The 21,444-nt window shown below is 42.5% G+C and overlaps 3 protein-coding genes across 8 annotated transcripts; 1 reads left to right on the top strand and 2 right to left on the bottom strand.

The window, feature by feature from the left end:
* Nucleotides 1-1,314: 1,314 nt before the first annotated feature.
* On the bottom strand, nucleotides 1,315-6,328 carry tbcc (tubulin folding cofactor C). 2 transcript variants are annotated; one of them, XM_039788736.1, is made up of 3 exons: nucleotides 6,268-6,328; nucleotides 6,136-6,186; nucleotides 1,315-3,485 (listed from the first exon to the last, which is right to left on the bottom strand). In XM_039788736.1, exon 3 carries the CDS (start codon nucleotides 3,347-3,349, stop codon nucleotides 2,306-2,308), a length of 1,044 nt encoding a protein of 347 aa, XP_039644670.1. In that variant the 5' UTR covers nucleotides 3,350-3,485; nucleotides 6,136-6,186; nucleotides 6,268-6,328; the 3' UTR covers nucleotides 1,315-2,305. The 2 variants fall into 2 exon arrangements, with proteins under 2 accessions (XP_039644670.1, XP_039644671.1); XM_039788737.1 differs by lacking the exon at nucleotides 6,268-6,328 and having other exon boundaries at nucleotides 6,136-6,234.
* On the top strand, nucleotides 4,512-14,045 carry bicral (BRD4 interacting chromatin remodeling complex associated protein like). 4 transcript variants are annotated; one of them, XM_039788730.1, is made up of 13 exons: nucleotides 4,512-4,612; nucleotides 6,816-6,869; nucleotides 7,091-7,136; nucleotides 7,449-7,497; nucleotides 7,618-7,683; nucleotides 7,909-9,180; nucleotides 9,279-9,327; nucleotides 9,430-9,470; nucleotides 9,592-9,641; nucleotides 10,290-10,435; nucleotides 10,592-10,686; nucleotides 10,777-10,879; nucleotides 10,978-14,045. In XM_039788730.1, the coding sequence occupies exons 3-13, from the start codon at nucleotides 7,096-7,098 to the stop codon at nucleotides 11,448-11,450; spliced, it is 2,385 nt and encodes a 794-aa protein (XP_039644664.1). In that variant the 5' UTR covers nucleotides 4,512-4,612; nucleotides 6,816-6,869; nucleotides 7,091-7,095; the 3' UTR covers nucleotides 11,451-14,045. The 4 variants fall into 4 exon arrangements, with proteins under 4 accessions (XP_039644664.1, XP_039644666.1, XP_039644665.1 ...); XM_039788731.1 differs by having other exon boundaries at nucleotides 4,570-4,612; nucleotides 6,801-6,869; XM_039788732.1 differs by lacking the exon at nucleotides 6,816-6,869 and having other exon boundaries at nucleotides 4,546-4,612.
* Nucleotides 13,885-21,404, bottom strand: si:dkey-21c1.4 (uncharacterized protein C17orf80 homolog). 2 transcript variants are annotated; one of them, XM_039788734.1, is made up of 5 exons: nucleotides 21,188-21,404; nucleotides 18,202-19,617; nucleotides 16,566-16,679; nucleotides 15,936-16,052; nucleotides 13,885-15,833 (listed from the first exon to the last, which is right to left on the bottom strand). In XM_039788734.1, the coding sequence occupies exons 1-5, from the start codon at nucleotides 21,195-21,197 to the stop codon at nucleotides 15,805-15,807; spliced, it is 1,686 nt and encodes a 561-aa protein (XP_039644668.1). In that variant the 5' UTR covers nucleotides 21,198-21,404; the 3' UTR covers nucleotides 13,885-15,804. The 2 variants fall into 2 exon arrangements, with proteins under 2 accessions (XP_039644668.1, XP_039644669.1); XM_039788735.1 differs by having other exon boundaries at nucleotides 16,566-16,676.
* Between the last annotated feature and the right edge of the window lie 40 nt (nucleotides 21,405-21,444).

The following is a 21,444-nucleotide window of genomic DNA, read 5'->3' as shown; positions in this document are numbered from 1 at the left end:
GTCATGCTAAGCCCCTGTAAGCAGCCTGATCCCATTTGCAGAAATCCCTCTACACAAGATGAGCCTAAACATAAGCCTCTGCCAGGGGCAATAATTGGTTTGAGCGTGCACGTGGTCATGGTTGCCTTGATCGAACACCCCAGGAGCTGTAATGGCATCAGCTGGAGCCTGACAAAGACCATGGACATGAAAGTGGAGCTAATAATCGAACATACTCATTCACAGCTAGGGGTTCACAAGTTCAACACAAACCGGATGTCTTCACAGTGGAGCAAATTCATGTAGGCTGTGCTACTCAAGCCCCAGTAACCCAGAGACAAAAGAGCTTTCAGGCTCACACATCAACCCCCCTAGTATGACTACATATATGCTGCACAAAACTGAGATACATTGGATGGTTAAAACACATGGTAACACATCATTTAATATGCACCTTTAAGACACCTGTAGTAAATGTAATCTTACAACCTAATAAATTCATTCAAGTGCTCTCCATTATCTTATTGTCACTTGCTATCTTGGCAGTTGGAATCAACACTGTTTGTGACAAACACGAGCCAAATGCTATTAAGAGTACTGAATGCTTAGCCCCCTCTTTCATCTATTAATTCTCTTAATGTTTCAATAACTGCATTTGTGTCTTTTTAAAATCATGTTTGTTGATATTTGTCCTCAATTAAGAAGTTTCCTCTGTACTGTACATACTACGATGTCCTAAGTGTCAATTTAGAACCAACCCTCAACACTTTCTTGTAGGGCTGGGCGATATGGAGAAAATCAGATATCACGATATTCTTGACCAAATACCTCGATGTCGATATTGCAACGATATTGTAGGGTTGACAAATGGTGCTTTAACAAAATATTTTCCCCAATGAGATTTCAGATAAATAATCAACAATAATGTTGATTAAATGAAAAGGGGGTAAAGGCAAATAAATAAAACCCTGCTAGAACAGTCTAGTAAGTTCAGAAAATTACATCAATTTACTCTAATGCACCCTTTAAATCCAGGAAAAGACAACACTTGCGATATTACGATATCCAAAATCTGGCCGGATATCAAATCCAACTTAAAGCCCCTCTCTGCTCGTTTATAACGACATTACATCACTGTTACTGCGTTGTTTTGTTTTCTTAACGTCATGCATGTCTTGCTTTGCCTCGTCTCAGTCTATTTTTAATCGTAAGTCACCTTTTAAGGGTGTGAGGGAGTGTTACTATAAATGCTAAATAAATAAATAAATAAAAAGTTAATTTGTGTTTTGTAAGTGGGCTGGGTATATTTGCATGCAAACACTAGAAACAAACATGTTGTTGAGCAGGAAGCCTTTTATTTGTGTCTCAATTCCATTCCAGTACATTTTATTACAAAGAACAGATTAGATTGAGTTGCGTTCAGTAAGATCAGACCACCACTAAAGCATTCAAGTGCAATTTAGGGTCGGGGGTCAGTAGATTAATACAAAATGTTAGTTAGTTGCAGCCCTATGCTAACTTCACTCAGTGCCAGTTTGTTAGGTACACCTAGCCATGCAGTCTAATACAACATTCCTGCAATAAATCCTACATTTATGAAGTTTATGTTTGCATTATACAGAGATAACTACAAACATCTAACAATTTCTGAATACTACTGAAAAAGACATAAGCCTTCCCGGTGTGACGTCGTCTTTTTTTTTTTTAAGATTTAAGATTTATTTTCTTTTTTTTGGACATGTGAGAGAGAGAGAGGGAGAAGACATGCAGGTCGGAGTCGAACCCTGGACCTCTACGTCAAGGGATAAACCTCTAAATACATGTGCGCCTGCTCTACCAACTGACCAACCCGGCCACGTGTGAAGTCGTGCTATTTTTAAGAGTTTTGCATTTTGCTGTTTAGTTTCAATTATGCGCTAAGCGTGAGCAGAAGAATATAAGCCTTCAAATCTCCAAACCAGTTTCATTTGGGTAAAAGAGTGGATGCAACGAATCAGAGATGTGATGTTCTTCTGTACCAAAGGTCCCACTGTGATTTGTTGTTTTTTATCTCAGTGCAGTTTTAAGCTTGTCATCCATACTACCCTTTTCTCCAGCTCTATGTAGCAGTGCAACGCAATCAGTGGATGACATCTACCAACAACAACAGCAAAAAATAATAAACCCAGTCACTGACTTAACCAAAAAAAAAAAAAAAACTTAATTAAAACCATTGAGCTTTGTGAAATAACCTGGACAAAATATTTGTGTATTTGGGCTGAAAACATTTCATTTGATGGTTTGACTGACACGTTACTTTGGCAGATAAAAATTTAAATGTTTAATTCTAGGGGTCCCAGTTGGTTTTCCGGTCTACTTCTGGAATGACAGTCCAGTTAGGGGAAGGTGTTCCTGCAGCGAGCCAGTTGAAGTCATCCACCTGGTTCCAGTTGTTTCTGTCCTGGTCTAAGCCAGCCACAGTAAAGTCCTCCTCTAGGGTGGGATAAGACCAGGAGAACGGGGCGAAGCTCACTCCACGACAGTCCTCTATGATGGCTCGGCTGGTGACGTGCAGATACACCTGTGTGTCCGTGGTGTTGTGAGTCCGCAGCTGCTGACAGGGGACAGCCAGAGTACTGTTTGTACAGTGATCAATGAACACTGAACTAGACACGGGCCCACACAGGATCTCACAGCTGTCGATGTGTTTCAGGTGCAGCGTGCTGGGGGCACCAAACAGACGGACCTTGCAGTTAGTCAGGTGAGTCAACAGCACGTCTCGTTTCTGTATCTCCTCAGCTGTCTTTGTCAGACTCACATTGTCCATGTTGGAGAAGCTGCACTGCTCAGGCGCTGCAGCTCCATCCACCTTAGTGCTACCAGAATCTGCAGGTGTGCCGGCATCAGGTAAAGGTGTGGCTGACACTGGTGCAGAGACTTGATCTGTTGCTTTAGTGCGAGCTCGAAAGCCAAACTTCTTCTTGGGCAGAGCCTCCTCTCGGATCTCAGTGAGGGAGGTTTGGAGTTTCTGGAGAGCGGCCTGGGCTTGTCTCAGGTCGTACTGCTTCAGAAACAACATGCTGTCATTAAGAAACTTCTGCAGCTGGACCGTTTTGGCCGTCGCCTCCTCCAGTGTTCGAGTCACCGCAGCCCGGTCAGCTCCGGAGCAACTGGACAGCAGCTCCTCGATGGACGCCCGCTCTTTGTTGAAAGTGGTGTAGAAGTACTCGCCCTTTTCCTCCGCGACGGACTGGCTCTCTTTCGCTTCCTTCCTCCGCTCAGCATCCTCCACCCTCGCCTGGTGCCTCTTCTGTAGTCGCTCTTGTATCTTGTCTGCGCCGCTTTCGCCGGCAAAGCCAGTTTCCTGGCTAACTTCAGCCACTACGTCCATGTTGTTGTTGCACTGTCAGTTCGTTGTTGCGGAAGTGATAACGTCACACACTTTCTTCTTCGTGACTGTTGCAGGCCAAAGTTAAAAGGTGCTTACTGCCACCTATTGTATCGGACATGTCATCGCAGTGAATCACCTGGACAATGATTGTAAATGAACATTAAAAAAATCAAACAAAACCTAAAATCTATTTATGTTTTAGTAACATGCCTTCAACCCACCAACATATAATACTTAATCAAAATGTATCTGGCAATTGTTGGTAATTGTTAATGTGCCTGTCTAAAATGTTTTATTATTAGTTATTTATGGTTTATCTGTATGGACAGATGGAATGTAGACAAAATGAAAGCAACTACCCGATGCAGGCATCATAGTGTTTATAGCGAATGCAATACATTTTATGAAACTAAGAGATTTGTATTTTTAAAATTTTAGACAGACAATCTATCTATCTATCTATCTATCTATCTATCTATCTATCTATCTATCTATCTATCTATCTATCTATTATGTTCTTTTTATAGTTTATATTTTTCCAACAAGTGTGTTGTGTGTATTTTGCTTAACGGCAGAAGCCAAATTATTGAAAATCAAATAAAAAACCCTTACCCTGTCTCCACAAAATAGAAAATTAGCATTTCCCTTCATCCTTGACATACACTCAGTACCTTTTTAAGCTATCTATTTTTATAATACTTGTTAAAATCTGCCATTATTACAGTATGACATGTTACATTTTATATTAATTTATATTTATATACAATTTGTAGTTTCATATCAGAAGGTAAAAACTAAAATAGCAATTATTAATATAATTTTAAGCAAAATCTTCATAACACAATCACAAAATTGATTACTTTAATAGGCTATTTTTTTAATTATCGTCCAAGTATAAAATATGTAAATTAGTGGGTAACTAGGCCCTTTAATATACAGTATGGTCATCATACCTGAGAAACGTCAAGGTGTGGCACAAGCACACATCAGAGGCCCGCCCTCTACCGTTGGTAATAATTAAGTCTAATAACATTTATCTGGTATTCATTAGGCCAGTGGTATTGTAATTCATAGTAATACAAAAAAAAAAAATATGTGTTTAAAAACTTGTCGTTGTTTTTATATTTCTTATTCAGATTTAGAGACTTGAATGCCACCGTTGTGGACTGATGATTTGGGTTGCCTTGTTCTGTGCACTACCCCAACAACCCGTGCGGTGATGGCGAGGAAACCCCGTTGACAAGGCACTGCTTTTTCATGACGGTGAGTTTCCCTTTGAGTGTATTATAATTTTGTGATAAAAATTTCAAGGAAAAAACACACACAACCTCCTTCCTCCCTTCCTTCAGGGAGGGAAGAGAGTTTGAGCGGAGAGAAAAATCTATCCGAGACAGAACAGGGACAGTGCGAAAAATATATGAGTGGGAGAGGGAGAAGGAGGAGGAGGAGAAGGAGGGGGGAGCAAATTAAAAGTTGCCAAATGGAGATATTGGGTTTCAAGAGGAGTGAGACAGGAGTAAAGGGTTTGCCTCTTTGAGTCGTCTTTATGTTGTGCAAATCGGGATAAATATGTATGGCTCGACACGGTTTAGTCCTCTGGCATTTTCGACGGATTCCACCCGACGTTTCCAAAATAGGCGTCGTCGACATCGCGGCTAGCTTACCAGAACAGGCCGGTGTTTATCGTTAAAATGTTGCTGAGCGTCCAGCCCGGAGAGCTACCCGACCAGAACACGGGCTGGTACAGAATCCCCCGATTGAAACGCGTCCGTTCGGTATATCGAGACAAATGTGACGTTTTTCATGCTGGCAGATGAGCCACATAGAGGACAAATGAAAGCCTCCCCAACAGAGAAAGAAAGATCACGTCAGCGACGGGCGTTTTGTGCTGCTTGAATGCGATTATCATTCTGTCGATTCAGTCTATTTTTGGAAATAAAACTTGCAAGCTGTACATTAGCTGGCTTACTAAACCAACCATACGGCTCCATACAGTAGCAGGACTACAGCAGGGACCAACGTTAGCTTGCTCTGCGTCGAGGCATGCATGCTAGGGCGGATTTCGGCGACTTATGAATTTGAGCTCAAACATGAACACATTCCTAGAAAATATGGTTTTATTTTAACAACCCTGATCAATATTCTCGCCAAACGTGCAAATGCTTTTGAGCTACATTAAACGCTCATTTCTGTCAGAATAGGCATGCTTTATGCTTTAGTTTACTTTTTTTTTGGTGGAATATAAAGTGCTCAACTGTTGACGTTAACGTTGGTAACACGTTGGTATTAACATTTGCATTTTTTGTTTGATTCTTTTGGATTATTGAAAGGATTGTGGTGTTATTGTTTATTCTGCATATAAACCGTCCGCATTTGGAGCTTTGTTGTGTAATAAACTTATTACTTTGTTAATCGTTTGGATTACGTTTTTTGTTTGGAAAGGTCGACATTGCTTCCCCACATTTTACAAAGCATTGATTGTCCACTTTTGAAGGACAGAGTGCCCTCACTGCCTGTGGTAGCACTGACGACAAAACGTAGTCTATTTGGTGTGGGTATTTTACAAAAAAATGACAATATTCGGTAATATAATGAGCGTTTAGTAGGTTTCTTGGTATTAAAAAGTCACAGTGCCATACGTTTAAAAAGCCTATTTTGTACAGCAGCCCAGTCGTTCTTTGTTCTCCTTGAACTAAAGATGGAGGCTGAACGTGGCTCTGTTGTAAAGACAGCCTATGTCATGGTAACAGCCATTTTGTAGCATTGCAGCAACGTTTTGCACTTACCCAGGAACACAGCCTACGTTTCTCCAGGACTTCAACACAGTACAATGTAACCTATGATTGAAAGAGCATTTATATTTCAAATCCTGGATTAATTGACTATAGGAATTTTGAATTTCTGACATATTCCCTCACCATGTGCTCCACATTGCTTAAAACAACTATTATGATAGACAAAGTCAATTGATAGGTATCCAAACCCTCATAACCCATTACTCTGTTGGATCAAATTAGTACTCATGGGTTTAGTTTTGTCCCCCTTTTATAATTTAGCACCAAGATAGCTGCACACTTTTGCTGGCTGACATAATATAAAGCCAACACCTCTTAGTAGAAACAACCATTCAAGGTATAAAGGAAGCAGGGTGGAGTTATTTACACTCGATTGGCCATTTTCAGTCTGTGCAGACAACCAATGTGGGACAGCAGAGGAGGGTAATGGGTGGGAGTTTGTGTGTCAGAGACAAACATCTGTAGGAGGGGATGAAGGCCATCCTGCCCTTAACTTACTCCCATAGCACTGAATAACATATCTGTCCGCCTCTTTCTCCCCACTCCCCCATTTCACACATTCATCTCTTTCATTATCTCACCTACATTACTCTCCAACACTCCCACGCCCTCTATCTCGCATGTTTATTTTATTTTCGTAATATTACTAAATGCAGTTTCTCACCCTGCAGCCCAGGAAGCAAAGGGTGTTAAATGACTGAATTCATGCTTCCTGCTGGAAATCTGTGAGTGAGATGTACTTACTACTAACATAATGCTACATATGCTAAGGGTTTACAGCTCATACACTACTACTTCAGTTAAAAAGTGATCAATTGGGGTTCATTGTCATGATTAATGAAGCCATTGCTCAATGCAAATTTAAACATGAATAACCTATACTAAAATTCACACCAGCCATACCATCTCCTCACCTGCTACATTCTATCCCCCCGTACTCTTTCAGGTGTCATGGATGATGAGGACGATCGCCATCTTCTGGATATTTTAGGGTAAAAAACCCTTTATAAAACTGGCATTTATGTTATGGACATACCATCACTTTATGAATGGATGCACTGACATTTGTCTTCACCATGCAATTCACAGTGTGGCCACACATTTTTACACTTCCTTAAGTTTTGCTCAAGTATCTGCAAACTTATTTTTTCATCTTGTGCTGAATTAGATAAAGTAACTAATCCAATGTCCGATCCAAAGTATTTTCTGTCACTCTGCTCCAGGACCAGTTAAGCCATTTTTAAACCATACATAAGTGAAAAGAAACTTATGTTATGTTAAAATCTGTTCTGCACCCTTTTCAGAGATGTGGATGCATTGAATGACTATCTCCATGGCAGCAACAGCAAGTCTGTTAGTATCTCTTTCAGTATTTACAGTCATACCTTGCCAAGTGTTTCTGAATAGTTACTTCATTTTAATGCATAACGAATCCACTAAAGCTCTTTTAAACTGCCTCTTTTGTTTCTGCAGATTGAGGAGGATGATGTAACAAATGCAGCTTATGGGTCGGATGGATCCTTCTTTTCTAGTGACACAGTGAGTGTACCAGTGATTACCTTGATCCAACAAAACAAACTACATGATACAAATGATATTATAAAAAGTTCATGGAATAGTTCCCTGTTTTGTACAGGTGATAAAAAAAAAGCATCACGGGTGTTATGAGACAGACCTAGAGTGAAGGCTGTCTTATACGCAGTTCACATGCAAACAGTTTTTTTTCTCCACTTTCTGCTCATTTTCTCTAAATGCTTCATTTAGGTTGGCTCCAACTCTGGCCTCAAGGATGGCTCTTCAACAATGGGTGAATTCTGTGAGGATTCAACAGGGGCAGGCCTCCAGCTCTCCAGCACCCTTTCATTTATCGAGGATGAATTGGGGTCTGGGAACTCCCCTGGAGGGGTGGATTTCGGGGGAGAGGACCAGCCCTTTGACATACTACAGAAGTCTCTCATGGAGGCCGACATCACGGAGCAGACGTTGGCCCAGGAGGCCTTACTAGACTCCCAGCCCGCTCCCACTTTGGTGCAGGCTCCTGTTTCCTTCCCCTCCCAGCTGGTCTCTGGGGGTTATGGAGGGGGAGTGGGTGTGGTAACACCGGCGACAGCTGCGTTCCCCACAGGTCAATTCCTGCAAGGGGTGTCCCAGCTGCCCAATGGCTCCGCCCAGCACATCCAGGTGTTGGGCTCCTTTGGGGCGGGTGGTGGTGTGATGACTCTGAGCAGCTTGGAGAGAACTTCTCAGCTTGTGCTGAGGCCGGGTACGCCTGTAGCTGCAGCGGGGGCCGCTACAGGGGGGCAGGTGTTTGCCCCTAACCAAGGGCAGGTAGGCCAAGTTGGCTTACCGTTCAAAAACATCCCCCTTCAAAACATCATCATCCAGAGAGGCCCGGGAGGGACCCAGACTCTTGTCAGACCTATCCAGCCTAAACCCCTTCAAGCTGGGACTCAGACTGTCTACAGCCTTGGTCTTCAGGCCACTCCCACCACCATGGCTAACGTAGTTAACGCTAACACTGCTTCTCCTGGGGGACAGTACACAGCCAATGGCTCCATTGTAGTGCAGTCGCCCCTGGAGCAGCAACAAGCACAGGCCCAGACAAATATACCACAGGGACAGTTCTTGCTGCCCAGCTCTTTGGCACTCACTCCAGCTAGCACCATCCACAATGGCCCCGCTGACCCCAACTCAAATGCCCTAATTAGCAGTCAAAACGCGGTGCAGATTGTTGCGGGGCAGAACTTCACTGCACCACCAGGAGGCCAGCTAATTTTTAATCAGGGAGCAGTCAGTAGGAGTCAGGTTGGAGGGGTTGTGACTCAAACATGGACCGGAGTTTCTTGTGCGAACCCTGTGCAGACATCGTGCGCTCCTGGGCGTCTGACTCTCGTTGGCCCAGCGGCGGCAGGGATCGGCGGTCAAAGCCAAGTGTCGTCGAGCCCCGTTCAGCGCCTTCTAGTGACTCAAACTCAGAATTGCACTTCTCTGTCCCCTTTAGCTGGTACTGTGACACAGGAACAAGACTACAGACAGGTATAATCACAAGTTGCTGGTAGCATTTCATTCGTTTTCACCCATTTCCTTTTTCCTGAAAACTGTTATCTGACATCCCTTTCATTAAACATTTTCAGAATTCTTCATCACCTGCCCTAAAACAGGCACATCTCAGCGGCATCCATGGTAACAAAGGCTAATAAAAATGTTTTGTCAATGTATGACGTATTTAAATGTAGTCTGTCACACTAAATAAGTTGCCTTGTTGTCTGCATGATCTCTCTTTAGCCATGACAACCATGACTCAAGATTCAAAGCTGAACTCTCAGGTATATCACTCGTCCTACACCCTCTGTTTTTCACTGATGTATATGGTGTGTATTTAAGTTGGATTATGCTGATAGGGTAAATATGCTACTAAAATGTATTATGTTCACGTTCTCTTTATAGGTCAGTGCTCAGAAGAGACCTGCCCTTCCACCACTTACAAGAGGAGAAATGTGAGAAAAAAAGAGTTTTTGTGTATCATTAAAGGTCCCATGACATGGTGCTCTTTGGATGCTTTTATATAGGCCTCAGTGGTCCCCTAATACTGTATCTGAAGTCTCTTTCCCGAAATTCAGCCTTGGAACAGAATTACAGCCACTAGAGCCAGTCCCACAATGAGCTTTCCTTAGGATGTGCCATTTCTGTGTCTGTAGCTATTGAGGAGGAGAGGGGGGGGGGGGGCAAGGTGGAGGGTGGGGGTATGGCCTTGACCAACTGCCACTTAGCTCGTTTGAAAGCCATGATGTCTCTCTCTCATGGGTGGGCCAAATTCTCTGGCCGGGCAAAGCAGAGAAAGGGGAGGTAACCTTGCTCCTTATGACCTCATAAGGAGAAGATTCCAGATCGGCCCATCTGAGCTTTCATTTTCTCAAAGGCAGAGCAGGATACCCAGGGCTCGGTTTACACCTATCACCATTTATAGCCACTGGGGGACCATAGGCAGGCTGGGGGAACGCATATTAATGTTAAAAAAACTCATAAAGTGAAATCTTCATGCCATGGGACCTTTTAAGATATATTTCTTCATACGTCAAATGCTGTCTTGTGTTTGTCATTTGGCCATTGAAAGAGCTTGTCTCTTTTTCCTGTCATTCCTGTAGGATTTTACAACAGCTGAGGAAGGATCATGCTCGAGTTCAGACCCTAGATCAGCGTCGATTCAGTTCAATCGATGATGCACTGCAAAGACTCCTCCCGTACCACGTGTTCCAGGGGGCTCCACCCAGCCAGGAGGAGTTCTCACAAGGTACAGCCTTAAATTGATTAGCTTTACCCTAAATCTGCAGGCAAGGCAGAAAACTGCAGCCCTGAAGTATAGCATGTTTATGCATGTACCTGCAAAAGTAAAATTTGTTTGCAGAATTAAAGTACTTGTATCCATGTATTTTTTTTTTTTTTACAGTGGATGAAGAATTTGAGGTAGTTGCAACTCAAGTGCTAAAGAGGACACATGCCATGGTGAACAAATACAGACGGCTACTGTTGGTGGAAGCTGAGGTAGGCACACACATGAGCAAATACTTTTATACACACGTTTCATGTCATGACATGCACCGGGCTAACGGATTGCCTCTCCCTTCCCTGCAGCGTTCCAGTCCGTCATCAGAAATGGTGATGATCGACAGGACCTTCAACCAGGAGGAGCGCGGCAACTTGACACAAGACAAACGCATGGTACTAGTGGATCCAGGTAAATAAAATAAAAAAGGAAGAGTAAAGCAAATAATTTTCTCACAGAGGTTTTATTTAACTCTCCCTCTCTTCTTCTGTTTTTTTTTTTTTTTTTAGACACCTTCTTGGAAGACTTCTGCTGTGGGATGAAATCGAAACTTTTCCAAGATCCCTTCCCCTCTCAGTCGTCGTCCAAGTCAGACAGAGGCTCTACGGAGCCGCCGTACAGGACAGATTCCAAGCCCGGGTATGGGGACCCGGGAGGGGGTGGAGCTGTAGTACCAGGTGCGCCAGATAGACTCCACCCTTCACTCTTAGAAAACAAGAGTGTCCTGGAACTGAAGAGATCCCAGCAACACTACGGGCCCAGCAGCGCCGGCAACAACGGCCTCATCGCTGCCAACAGTTTTCCCCAAGGTAACCCCTCACCTTTGGCAGCAACGTCAAGAGGACAGACGCACTACCAGGTGTCTCACCCGCTGTCCTCTCAACCGATCCAGCCCCAGTACCCCCCTCAGCTCACCTCACCCCCTCACACCGACACAGACTCTGCTCTAGAGGCGGCAGTCAACAGCATCTTGGAATGTTAAGACTGATGTCATCCCCAATGTATGGTTTCGACTTCTTTTGTGTGCGTACGTTTTTTGTTGTTGTTGTCCCACTCTCCTGTTGTAATATGTGTTGTATTCCCCCCCCACATCGCTGTGTGAAGAGAGGTTGACTCGTCTTTAATGTCTATTATCTTTGTGATACTATCTCCGGCCATGTAGCATGTATTTAGTTTGTTTTGGTTTACTTTTGGGGGGGCTTTGAGGCATCAAGGTGCCAGATGAACGCAGGCTCTTAAAATGACCCATAAAGAACCGGGAATGTGTGCAATGCAATGTACGCACGGGCGGAAAATGTTCTTGTTCTGTTTACTTCAACATTATTTTAAAGGAGTAGGGTCTGCAATTTCAGTAGCTTGAATATAAGAGTGTCCCTTTCTTCACACAAAGCCTCATTCATTTTGTGCCAGTTGAATACCCCCAATACCTATGCTGAAAAACAGGGAGCGGGAGGAGGGACAAAATGACGACTCTGTGCCTAATTCTAGGTTTTTATTTTGAAGTGTTTACATGAAGGAGCTCTATTCAAAAATACCCATTTACTTAGTTTCTTCCTGCATTACAAACACACACACACACACATACATGCTTTAGTACAATGTGTTAAGTAGATCCATGCTACAGTAGAGACACATTCACATAGACAAATTGCACTAAACGTACTGTTGCTTATTTCAGGAACTATATGAATATGTGGCTGTCGTTGATATCCAGTGTCTGCTAGGCTAAACAGAATGTGAATATTTGGAACAGAACCAAAATCTATTCGCCTGCTTTCAGCTGCCTGCAACAAGGATAGCCTCTTAATCACACTAGAAACCATTGAAACTTGTCACATATACATATATAGTAGTGTTACTGTACTCAGCAATGCTTTATTTCTTGTGCTTAAGTCACATTTTCTTTGGCATTTTTCTTTTGTACCTTAAAGGTATGCAAGCCCTGACACAGACACAGGACAGCTACTCGATCTCAACCACTTTTATCATTTCACAGTGTTTTTTGTGTCAGGGGAGCTTAGTCCTCAGATTGAGGAAGATATGTTTCAGTATCTTTTTATTTCGATTTTTTATTTCTTTATTTTTGTTTTTAGAAATAACATTTAAAAAGATGACTGTTTTTGTTTGTTATGATGTGTTCCCCGGCTTTGTGAAAATGACAATATCATCATTAGTTCAAATGATGATCATTGATTGTACGTATGTTGGTCTGCCTTCTGCATATAATTCTATATTGCTCATATCCAGCTATCTATGCTTTGACATGACATGTCTCTCAGAGTGTGTGTGTGTGTGTGTGTGTGTGTGTGTGTGTTAATCTGCACACACACACTGGTCTATGACTATGTGTTTTCATGTAGTTTGGTTGTTTGATGCCATACTCTTCTTGACTTTATTCCCAAGTATTGGCTGGGTCCCCCATGATGTTTTTCTCACAGTTTCTTCTGAAGCATTTCCCATATTTCCTCTCCTTTCCCTCTCAGCAGCGCAACCAAAACTCAAGACAGGAGAGAGTGTGGCCTTGTCCAGAATCACCGTCAGATCTTTATGTCTTTGTGCTGGTGACAACAGCTCTGTAGTGTTTCCTCTGCAGCTGTGCCCCTGAAGCTCCCACTGTGTTCTGGTTGTGTCTGAGAATTGTTGAGTTTTCATTTAGTTCTTAGAGCCCAAACTTCACTTACTGTGATATTTCATCATGATAAAGAATTAATCCCAAATATTGGCTATGTATTTCTGTTTTTGGAAGGGCATTTATGCAAATAGAAATCTATGGTATAAGCAAGAAAGGGGGATTTCTGCCAAAGCCAACACAGAACCAAAGCGTAGGTTAAATGCTCTTGGGGGTTGATTCTAGATAGTGTCACCTTTCTCCTATAAATGTGTCTATGAAATATGCTTGCCAATAGGCTACAGGAGCTGCAGACTATAGGCCTTTTGTATGAGGTGATAGAGAACACACCTGTCTTCTATTTTTGTGTTTGAGTGCCAGTGGCCATAGCAGCTCGCCTGTATCTCTGCCTCAACCCTTATAGACCTCTTATATTTACCAGTGCACACTGAGAAAACTCCTGCTTCTCTAATGACATGTAAGGGTCAGATTTGTTATTTGCTCCTTCAAGTGGTTGCTGCAAGACTTTGTGCCTCTTTAGCACTTATATCCACAAGAAAGTTAGTTTTGGAGTTGCACAAAGTAGGGACGTGTTGGTGAAACGTGTTATCTGGATGCACATCATTGTCTGAGGGCTTGGTGGGAACATACTGTGCTTTTTCTTTCCTGTTTTCTGTGCAGATATGTTTTTTCTGTCTTCATTTTCACTGTTGTTGGGTCTCACTTGATTTGTTGTTTGTTGTTTTGTACAAAAATGAAAAGTGAAACACAAAATATTTATAATTTTTGTATGGAGAAAATAAGAATGTAAAAAAAGGAAATTGTTTTTTATTGTGTTGGCTAAGAAGTGGCGGCGTCAAGAAAAATCATTACAAAAAATACTGTCATTTCTTCATTTTGTAGCTAATGTGTGTTCACTACAGCAGCAAGGAGAGTCAACAATAAATTCATTTTGAATACAATAACAAACTGTTCCAGTCCAGATCAGAACCTCCTTCAGCGTCCCTCCATTACTATTCTGTGAGTGTTCACATACTGGCACTGACGGACTGAGCATGCATAATAACATCATGTGACAGGGAAAAGAAAAACAAGATTTGTAACCCTCTGCTACACAGATATGATCTTTTCACGGATACTGAAGTCAGGACATTTTAGATTCCCATGTTTTTTCTACATCTAGGCTGCCAGAGTAAGATTTTAATCAAGTTAAAAAATCTGTTGGTTCCCTTTAATCCTCTCATGGACCCCAGCACCAATGCCTCTGCACAAAGAAGCAAAGAAAACTCAAACATTTGGCTGCCCAGCCCCTTTGGTTCTGGTTACACAACACAACAATGACACCTAGTGGAGCCCTTGGGAAACACAGTGGGACTCTAAACAATAGAAATCCTAATTAAAAACTTAAGTAGTTCTCTTGTGAACATTTTCCCTTCTCAAAATAAAACAAGATACAAAGTAAACTAAATAATATAAAAACAGATTAGTAAATAAATAATGCAGTGCCCACAGGCTTTTATTTCAGGTGCCCTATGCAGGTGCAAATCAGTTGAGAATGAAACGGCTGGTATCAGAATCACAACTCTTCCAGTTGTTAAAGAAAAGTTAGACATTTTGAGAAATTTCCTTCATGGCAAAGAGTTAAGTAAGATGATAGATACCATTGTCACTACCCGATGTGAGTCGAGCACAGATGTGAGTTGCACATGCTCAGATTTAAACGCTTTAGGGCATGACGCCAAGGGATCCGGATCCGGCAAACGTTTTAGCTATCTATGATTATTTGATTGCTAACGTTAGCCCAAAACGCCATTCAAGTGACAGCCTTTGTTGTGTTTGATTGCTAACTTGTAGCCAGCAGTGAACGAACTTCGTTATGTAGGTCCATTTTTATTGTATTGACATTACAGAAGTCTCTCGTTAGCAGGTTCTTGTAGGCTACTTCAGCCTCTAATCTAGAACTGCCATCAGGGATCATGGTGTGAAAATGTGATGCCTTACACTAAATCATAAATTACTGCTATGTAATGTATGTACCTATCTCATTATTCTGTGGCTAACAGCAAAACAGCAGATCTGCGTGAAACCTGGTCTAGCCATGGATGTATTAACGGGTCTAGCCTACCTGTGTGGGGCTGTCGCAAAGTGACACATGCGCAACTCACATCTGAACTCGACTCATATTGGGTAGTGACACCATACTCTCATAACTGTCCATTAAATATGAAGCTACAGCCAGCAGCAGGTTAGCTTAGCTTAGCTTAGCATAAAGACTGGAAACCGAGGGAAACAGCTAGTCTGGCTCTATCAAAAGGGTAACACAATTTGCCTTTATTATGGCTCGTTTGTTTAATCTGGACCAAAAACTGAAGTGTAAAAACAAAAACTGTCATGGTATCCTGATTAAATTGTACAGATTTGAAAAACAAGTTATAAGAACGGGTTAATCAGTGAGCTTCAAAGGTGCTGGTAGGTACATTTTGTTTCCTTTGGACAGAGCCAGGCTCTCTCCAGACAAATAAGTGCTTTATCTAAATTGTTTAACTTTTGATTTGACGCCAATCAACTTCAATCAATTTCTCAGACATAAACCCTGTGGAAATGTTAGGATCTGGATAAATAAGATATTATTAAGAGATGGATGTCTTAAAAGTCCTGAACCCTCCCTCTGTCAAAGCTGCTGTTCCCTTGTACAGAGTCACGCTTATCCAAACATCTTCCCTTGACATTAGTGGTACTTCCTCCAGCGATCACGCTCTAAAAAAAAAAAAAAAAAAATAGCCACAGACATGCTCAGTTAGCTCCAAATCTATGCAGCCCAGTACACAAAGCAACACTGAGAGGAATCCACGCACTTACTTATATGAGGGTAACTCCAGATGTAGCCGAGCACACAGTAGCCTGCTAACAACATGCCCACTCCACCTACACCACCTTTCTTCACATCAATATACCTCTTGTAATACCACTGCCAGCCTGATGGAAGCACAGAAGAGGAAAGAAAAAAAACATACATAAAAACCTTATACTTTACTAAATACTTAAAGAAATTGTTGTCTTGCCCGAGAGTCAGAGGAGAAGATTGATACCACTCTCATGTCTGTCTGTTAAATACGAAGCTATAGCCAGCAGCCGGGTTGCAAATTTACAAATCCCACTATGGCCACGCCAAGACCTGCCAAGACCCGCCAAGACCCGCCCTACGAAGCAGCTCGATTGGTTGGGGTTAGGCATTTGACCTCGAGTGGTTAATGTTAGGATAGCTGATTGGTCAGGGGATAGGACCTGTACAAATGGGGTTACGTTACTTTGCATAAGCATGGACGGCTGGCCAATAAATGCTATTGAAGGGCGGGTCTTGGCGTGGCCATAGTGGGATTCGTAATATCGCAGCCAGGTTAGCTTACGCAAACAGTAGGCCTAGTGGTGTGTTTTCTGAGTGATACATATACTGTATTTGTTTTTGTGTGAGATGAGTGTGTTATTCACCTCTTTGCACCATTTCCACCACGTCTTTGGGATGGCTGGGCGTTTTGCAGGCCAGCCACTCTGGCAACTCCCTCAGTCTCACCTGTCCAAGACTCCGCTGTGTCAGAGCACCTACTAATAATGACACCCATAAGAATCAATGCACTGACTCAGATGAATACACACTCAAAACACATCCTCTGCAGATACCAAAACAATGTTGTTGTTTTTTCAGTACCTCACTTTGAGGAATGCAAACATGTTTTTCTAGGAAAACCTTTCTGAATATTTAACTGTAGAAGCCTAAGTTCGATGAAGAACTTTGCCTAAATAAAGTAGTCCTTGGTTAGCAATATTACCATTTGTCATGATCAATCAGAAACGAGTCTCGCTTTGCCAGACCTTCCTCCACAGCGCTGTGGTGAAGGGTCTGGCTAGTCCACACAGCATTCCAGGTAGGGGTGGGAATCACCACAGACCTTACGATACGATATCATCACGATACTTATGTCACGATAAGATATTATTGCGATTACATATTGCAATATTCTGCGATATATTGCAATTCATTAACTTTTTTCCAACTTCAAATTATGTCCCAAAAAGGAAACTTGGGTCAACATCTGCTTTATCTAAAAAGATACATTTCTCTGTTCATCTCACTTCAATTGTGTTGCTACAAAATCAGATAGTCAAGCAGACAAACTGACCAACACATATATAATAAAAGATCGATACTTGGCGTCTGTGAATCGATACAGTATTGCCACAGAAAATATTGCGATACTATGCTGTATCGATTTTTTCCCCCACCCCTAATTCCGGGATGGGAGAAAAACGTGCTCTGGTTTGGCATTTCTTTAAACCAATCACAATCGCCATGGGAAGCCTCGGGAAGGATCTTGTTTTGGTGGAACGTGTGTACGTTCAAAAGTTGTTTTAGCGACAGATAGTCTAGCTAGCAGTTAACCATAGTCCTCATAAATCCACCGGAGTTTAAAATTCCAACACAAAGAAAGTGTAAGGTAACGGAAATCCGGCCGAAAAGAAGGACATACGGCGGAATTTCCAGCGGCAACGGGGCAATCCCAGAAGTGGAGTGTCGTGGATATAGACTAATCACAAACTGAAATTGAAGATTAAGTAGATAAGACTACAAATCTAGTCTGGCTATCACCAGACCAAGCTCAATCTTTTAAGACTGAACATTAGTCTGGGGAGTCTGCTCTGTATTTTCTACTGCACAAGAGGCGTGATCAACGGGCATAGTTCAAATGACTGTACGAAATTGGATGGTCCTTCAACCAATCAGACCAGCGTAGCAGCGACAGCGGCATCAACGGGTTGCTGCGCTTCGGTGGCTGCTATGTTGAATGTAAACCAGAAGCTGCTTGGTCGCTTCTCTGTCGTCATCGTGTTAAACCCGCCTATAGCGCGCCAGGTGGATAAGCCAGTTTGTGATTGGACCCCGCAAAATTCTAATGGAAGCAGGATAGATAAACGTACAGGTTTCCAGCCTGAGCTGCGGGGCAAAATCAAAACGCCTGCAGATCGGGCTGGGTTTACCCACTCTACTACAAATCTGTAGTCTTATACATTTCAGTCTACCAAAAAAGTTCCAACGTTGGATAAACACTTTTTACTGTCAAATACTGACCTTTAGTTCCATTATCAGCAGTGTGTTGTTTCTTGACCTCGAGCTGCGACTTCAACCCATCATCAGCTCTCAATGTCTCCACCCTCGCCGCCAGCAAAGGGCTAGACAACTTTGTGAGTGATGGTGATATCGTAAGGAGTCCTGTCACCTTCAGCCCCTGATTCATGCTGACAGTATGTGGAGGGGATGTGGCTTTGCTCTTCAGGGACAATAGATGGCCAGAAAGGAGGGGAGCAGCAGGGGAGGTTAGTTCAAGCTGTTGCTTTGAGAGTAAAGTTGCTTGTTCAGACTTTGAACTTTGTCTCTTAACTGACTGTAGCTCTGTATGTTGTGAAGTGTTGCAGGGCGGCTGATCTGACAGAGCTTTAGTCGTAACCAAACAGCTATCTTGATTCCCTGTTGGAAGTGGAACTGGACTGAGACTTGTACCAAGTCTGATTTTGCTGCTTCGATCATCAGTAGTTTCAATCTGGCTCAGGATGCTTGGCCTGCTGGACTGACGGGTGCCGTTAGCTCGGCCTAACGTGGCTTTAACATCCTGGAGGGTAATCCTGGCCAGGTGACCACTTCCTGATTTCAAGAGCATCTTATTCACATATAAATCCTCGACTTCCCCCTCGTTGTCCACCAAGAAGTCATCATGGGCTCTTGCACTAGTAGTTTCATTTACTTTAGAGTCCAGAGAGGTAGAGGTATCTTTGGTTTTTGAAAGGGATTGTGCAGCCTTCTTCGTCTTAGAAACCTTCATTTTAGAGGCAACTTTGGGTTTGGTGTCTGTGGACTGAAAGGCAGGATGAGCGTCATCTTTTATTGAGTCTTTGTCGGGATTAGTTTTGGTCCCAGCTGTAATTCTGGAGCTGAAAGGATCTGCCACAAATGGAGTTGAACCTAAAGGCAGGTCCTCTGAGGCAGATCTACTTCCCTTCAGTGATCCCTTAGAAACCTGTTTGGATTTTGCAGCTTCTATCAAAGCGCGTAGACTCTGCTTTTTGGGCTTAGAGGTGGTGGGAGACAGAGGTAGCGATGGGGAGGAGGTGAGGGACATGGTCGTGGAGGAGGGCATGTTGGCTGTCTTGATTTGTTCGGACAGCTTCGGTTTCTTCTTCTTAGTTGATGGTAGAACTGATGCAGAACTCAGCGATGATGACTCTGACGACGATGATGCATTTGGTGGTGCAGATGATACCACAGAGATCTTTTTACTCTTCTTTGATAGTGGATTTGCTGTTATTGACAATGTCTGTGTGGACTTTGCAGTCGGTTTGGACAATAGCGCGGCCAACTGAGAAGACAATGTTGTCTGATTCACTGTGACATCATGTTTGGTTGGAGGTGTTTTGGAGCTTGCTGCTGCCTTGCAATGTGGCAGGTGACTCTTCAACCTTTTGTAAGTTTTCCCGCAGAATGGGCACACCTCTGTGGGGAAGAACAGAGACAGAGTGTGTGGTTAAAACAAGTAAGACATGGCTAAAACCCATCTATGTTTAGATGTGGTCAATATGTACAGTTATTTACATAATCGATGAATCTGCTGATAATCTTCTTGATCTTTTGTCTATAGTAAAAATGTCTACAGGGCTCCAGATTAACTTTTTTTACCGGGAGCACTGTAGCCCTTAAAGGTGCTCTAAGTGATGTGACCCGTTTTTTAGGCTACAACATTTTTTATCACATACAGAAAACATCTCCTCACTATCCGCTAGCTGCCTGTCCCCTGAACACACTGTAAAAAAAAAACCACGGTCTCTGAATACAGCCCAGGCTCCACAAACGGCAACAAAAACAAACCGTGCCAACCTTCCCCACGAACCATAACAAACAGAGTTCCAGTATGTGACAAAAAATGTTGTAGCCTAAAAAACGTGTCACATCACTTAGAGCACCTTTAATGTTGGTCTGAATGGAACCCATTTAGGCTACCCATGAGCATAAATACATGGAGGCATTATATGTCCTTACTCAGGACATAATGAGGATACAAAATCAGTTGAGTTTGCTTCTGTTGCAATTTGACCTAGGTTGACCCTCATTTTGACTTAAAATGACTGGACTAAAGGTCTTTCAACACAGCGCAGCCATGAGCTCAACCGACCGGAAGTGCCGGCAAGCGGGGTTAAGGGTCAAAACCTTATATACTGTCTATGGTTAAAACCATGGGACCGTAAACAAAGACGTCAGGAGGGCTAACCCTAACGTTAGGCTAAGGCTAACTTCTTATCGGCTATTACTATGCAGCATTTATCTTGCCAATGTACGGTCTTTAGCAAACAAATGGATGATCTACGGCTGCAGTTCACATAGACAGTATATAAGTTCACCACTCGCAAATGTATTATGGAATATGCAACATCATGATTTTGACGGAAACACGTCTGCAACAGCCATAGGCAACAGCACGTGCGGACGATGAGTGACAGACGCTACGAAAGCGAGAGACGCACGAGGGGTATATATGACGTTACCCACGTTGACTAATCACGCCTCACGGACTCTCCCCCTCTCACACACATTGGCCAACCCTGACAGACTCGCTCCCTCCTCCTTCTCAACATGAAATAAAATGAAATAAAGAAAGTAATCAAATTTGCGAGTTGTTTTAAAAATGACTCGTACTGTCTTTAATAATGGTGGTCGTAGTCTGGAGCCCTGGGTTATATTAATTGCCTATATTGTCTTATATTGTCTAAAACTCTATATATTTGGTTTACCATCATACACATGACAAGAAAAGCTGGAACTAGATATATTTGTCATTTTTGCTTTAAAGATGACACTTACAGTTTGTATTATTTATTGCATGATGCACATTTTCTTGACTTTATGGGCTGACCTTGACATTGAAGGGAAAGTACAGTAGAGGCTGTTCTACTGTAGATTCTACTGTATTTCATCACTCCAATACAAACGCATTATAATATTGTTTGTGACCAGGGCATGTGTGGTGGCTCTGCTTTTCTGAATGACAAAACAATGTTGAGACACTTACCAGAACTCATTTTGCATGCGTCTGTAAAAACCAGGGAATCAGGTTAAATCATGTTTCCAAAAAAAGCTACAACAGGAAAGTTGTACCAGCGTCAAACAATAATCCATTATCACATTTATACGCAGTGTTGTCACTTTTAAACACGTTTCAAAACGTTTCTTTAGTTAAGACACGTTCTCACATTCAGCTCGTAAAACTCATGGTAAAACTGTTGCTGTTATCAGAGAAGGACCCAATAGGTAGCGCGTTAGGAGCCT

Source organism: Perca fluviatilis, chromosome 21, assembly GCF_010015445.1.
Source record: "Perca fluviatilis chromosome 21, GENO_Pfluv_1.0, whole genome shotgun sequence".
Lineage (NCBI taxonomy): Eukaryota > Metazoa > Chordata > Actinopteri > Perciformes > Percidae > Perca > Perca fluviatilis.
This window is presented reverse-complemented; position numbering and strand designations above follow the sequence as displayed.